Source organism: Mycetomoellerius zeteki, unplaced genomic scaffold (genome assembly GCF_001594055.1).
Source record: "Mycetomoellerius zeteki isolate Tzet28-1 unplaced genomic scaffold, Tzet1.0 scaffold19, whole genome shotgun sequence".
Classification (NCBI taxonomy): Eukaryota; Metazoa; Arthropoda; class Insecta; order Hymenoptera; family Formicidae; genus Mycetomoellerius; species Mycetomoellerius zeteki.
This window is the reverse complement of record NW_017256854.1, coordinates 749,634-754,124: the sequence shown is the minus strand read 5'-3', so window position 1 is coordinate 754,124 and position 4,491 is coordinate 749,634. Positions and strand designations below refer to the sequence as shown.

General features: G+C 33.8%; 1 protein-coding gene across 2 annotated transcripts in view; it reads left to right on the top strand.

Annotated features, from left to right (window-relative positions):
• LOC108722008 (caspase-1) overlaps window positions 1-4,491 on the top strand; it is a 39,304-nt gene that overhangs the window by 18,531 nt on the left and 16,282 nt on the right. For both annotated transcript variants that reach the window (XM_018446890.1, XM_018446891.1), the window contains exon 3: window positions 3,026-3,201. In XM_018446890.1, the coding sequence (XP_018302392.1) occupies window positions 3,026-3,201 (176 nt within the window). The remainder of the gene's footprint in view (window positions 1-3,025; window positions 3,202-4,491) is intronic.

The window sequence follows — 4,491 nt, the reverse complement described above, 5'->3', positions numbered from 1 at the left end:
TCATCGGAAGAGAATATTTCGCTAGAATATTATTAACAAGAGCTTCATCGAATTGTTAACTGCCCGTATACCGGTACAGCATACACCGCCAAGCTGAATTTACAACGCGCCGACTGCACTTCGGGCGATTTATACTTCGCTCGAACGACGGCGATATCTACACGTCGGGACCACCTTGAATTATGACAGACTCAAAACAAGAGAGAACATTCGTAGCTCGTGTTTGTTGTGTAATGGATACGGCTTTTGATAGATGATGCTAGCGAATGAAGTCCAATGGTGCAGCAAAATTGTTACCTTTTTATCCATGTATTGTCTTTATGGTCTTTTTTCAGGTAGTTTAAACGTTGTTCGTCACTTTGTATTACTATATCATAAATCTAGCTAATTGAATTTTTCATAAAAATACGATCAATTTTTATTGAGTATTTTCTTGTAATTCTGGCGTTGCAATAACCGATTCTTATTTCCTAAAGGCATTATGTTGAGAATGATTAAAACCACTAAAAATAGTTGATAAAAAGGAAAATATAAGAAATATCTAAACTTTTCCTTCATTCAAGTGAAAATAAGTAACAAAAGCTAGAGGATAATTAACGAACATAAGGGAAACAACTATAATACAACAACTACAAGGGCTACGGCCACCGGAGATAATATCAGATAATTACCTACTATAAGGGGCATTTTACTTGATTACTTTCATTTAACATCTAGCGACATTAAGCCAATGGTAATTATATAATCATTACACGTGCAAAACGATAGTATAATGATTTTTTCACGTGATATGAGATTCTTTCCTTTTCGTCAAACGAGATCGAAAGGAATCAGAGTAAATTTCCATCATGGTTCACGATAAACTCAGAGGGAAACGCGTCCCTCTGAGGAAACAGAGCGCGAACAGCAACATCGCTTCACATAATACGCAAAAGTTTTTTGCGAAACATTTTCCCATCCGCAAATATCATGCATAATTTGCAAGCTGAATACGCCGCACGTCGATTTTTCAGCTGCCGTCCCGTGCTCTCTTTATGCGATTTATATCCAATGCCTTAATTACATTAGTGCCGCAGGATTGCCGGACCAAGGCAGTGCGGATTAATTAGATTATCGAACCTTCGTTGGTTATAACGTTTTAGCTCGAAAATAAAGAGTAATGCTTCTTGCGAAGAAATAAGATAAGACCCACACGATGCGACAATTTTTTGCCTTTATTTAAAAAATAAGGGCAAATTTTTGCATTAAAGTTGAGAAAAGAATTATTATCAAAATGTCCAATAATTTCAATGGCGGAAAAAAAGCAAATAATATTTACAAGTTTTGTGAGAAGAGGAAAGAGTAACAAAAAGAAAAAGAAAGAGGCGGAAATAGAAGAGAGTGGTATTTGGATTTTATTTGGCAAATTCTTAGATTTTCAGAAAAATGAAGAAAGAATTAAATTCCTGTGGATAAATTTTTCTTGTGAATAAAACAACCCACTAAGCAAGAAACGTTACTGAAATGTTTTGTAACGTTTCTTGTTTACTGGGAATGATAAACATATTTTGTAGTTTTTATATTTAAAACATCTGTTTTATATAAAACATAATGGATCATAGAAAGAAAAACATAAACACTAAACGTTGTACAATAAACGTTTTAATGCACAACTCTAGATTGTAAAATTTTATTTTATTTGGCGATATTCGTATATTTATAATTCCGCTATAACGTTTAGAAGTATACACAAAACCGTACATGAAATTTGATTGTAACAAGAAAAAAAGAGTAAAGTGCGTCTTTAAAAAGAATCCTACCACGATCAAAAATAAAATGAATAACTACGAAAAGAGACGTCGCAATAACAAACAAAATTGAATAAACGGAAAAGATATATAGAAATAGTAAAACCAACAATATTTAAAAATATTACCCGTTCGAGAGAAGAGAATAATGTAGTAACGGTACGTACATATAGCAGTGTAAAAAGAATTTTACGCGTATCCACCAAATTCGTTATTGTTTGTGCATAGATCCCGCCTTTCCCGACAATCGTGTAAAAGAACAAAAAATTGTTTCTTTTACACAGTTTACCGTTATTTCACTGTAATAAAATAACAATCACAACGTTATACTCAACCTGTTGTCCGTGAATCGTAGTGTATTGTGATAAACAGTCTCTTGAAAATCTATAGTTGCAAAATTAATCAATCTTTTGAAAACCGCTTTATGATAATCCGCGTTTTTATTTAATATAACAGCTATTTTTGTTTTGAAAAGAATCCAACATTTTACCGTTTCATTAAAACTTTACGAAAATTATGAAGATAATCTTGCATAATAGATATTTTTATTTCACGTAGGTGATACATAAGGCAACAAAAGCTGCGAGTGTTTATAAAGTAAACATTTATGCCAACATTTGCGATTAATATGCTACACAAAAATATGTTAAACGCATTCAAAAACATAGAGCAAATTTAACCGGATGAAAATTCGATTATTTTTATATTTTCTAAAAAAGTAACGAATTGTATGATCTATTCTATTCCATAAGAGCGATTTGTTTGATTGCTGAGACGATTTTTTTACTATTTTTTTTACCTATTTTTAACAGACGAAAGCATTTTACTTATAACAACACGATATTTAAATAAAATATTATGTTTTAATATTCTCTGTTTTTTCTCATGTAACAATTCAGAAAAATTTATTTACCTTTCAACGTTTGTTGTAAAGGGATCTACGTGTAATTCTTAAATGTCTATGATCCACTTGTTTGAGTGTCTTAATAATAAATTACTTCGTACAATTTTACTTCGAGGAAACTTCATTTAATTCCTTAATACCGCGACGCGCAAACCCGAAAGCTCTGGCACGTACAGCCGTTTGGACCCGCCGGAGGAAATTCGCGTTATACAGCGAACGGTATCTGCACAATCTCACCTCGGAGCAGTTTGTTTGTGCACAGACTATTAGGCCAGACCGCGTCCGACGACTATTAGCGGCCACCGCGAGGAATTAATTAATCCTTTCATTAAAGCCGCTGCGGAAGACCACACGGATGCCGACTGCCTGATCGTGGTCGCAATGTCACACGGCGAATCGGGTCTATTGCATTCGGCCGACAGCATATATCCAGTCGATGCGCTATGGATTCCCTTCACGGGCGATCGATGCTCCAGCTTAGCCGGGAAACCAAAGCTGTTCTTTATTCAGGTACGCATATCTAATAAATATTCGTTGTATGTAGAAGAATCGCGTGAATTATACTATCCGCTTGTTCGACGAACAATGAGTGATTCCGCGCATAAAGAAGTGAAGTCGCTTTCCACTTTCGTTCACTTCGAACGATCGCCCAAGTGATGGATCATCCCAAGTGAACCGTCTAAGCGGTGTTACATGCTGAGTAATTCGCAAGAGATTTATACGGATTACGTGAAGTGATTTATGAGTTAATATAAGATATTGTATGGCCTGTTGTTGAAGTTAATTGGGTTTTTCGATAGGTGTAGTTCTCGTACTTGTATATCTTTCCTTTTCTGTAGTTTGTCTTTGATCAGATGACTCACAAAGATATCCGGATCTTCTTTTTTCTAACAATATGCTTTCATTATATTTTTAGTTATATTATTTAAATTTATAAATATATTGCGATTTGAATGTTTTCGTGTGTGAATCAAAATATGATGAACATTTAACTTTATAGAACGGAAAAGTATCTCCCCATAGTAAGAAATGTCACATTTATGTCACAATAGGTTTGGTCATGGATAAATTGTGATAACACTGAGATTATCGCATTTAAAAAACATAGTAATATCATATTATTATCTGTATATATCATAGCAGTATCACAGTGAGGTTCAACTTTTTACTACAACTGCAACTTTTAACACAGCTGCATAATGATGTCATAGAGATATCACACCTGTGACAAAGCGGACATTCGCACGTCACGATTTTTTTGTGATGTTACTGTGACCTTTTTGCTACATTATGGTAACGCTGAAACAGTGTTATATTTTGAACGACAAGAAATGCAATAAAATAATAAATTATAACAAATCTTGCTGAAGAAAAAACTGTAAAAGTAAAGAAATGGAACCTTCCGCCCTCTAAAGATTAAATTATCTTTGGATAATTTATTTGGGACAAGAACGCGATCACGTGGAACTATTTCTATGATTTTAACATTTGCGTTTTGCGAAAATCCGGCCGTACTTTAATAACGTTAGAGAGACGAATGAAACGAGAGAGCGGAAAAAAAAGATTATTACATTTTTCGGTTGGTTTTGATATACAATATCCTTGTGCGGCAGATATAAATTTAGTTAAATGCGATTGTATATCCTGCCTGCTTGTAACGTAGCGTAACAGCAAAAGCGATATCCATGTTGGCTATTCTGATCGGAAAAGAGAAAAAACTATGACATGATTTTACCAAAATTGATATACAGAATATCCAAGAACTATCACCATTTATATATATATATATATATATATATA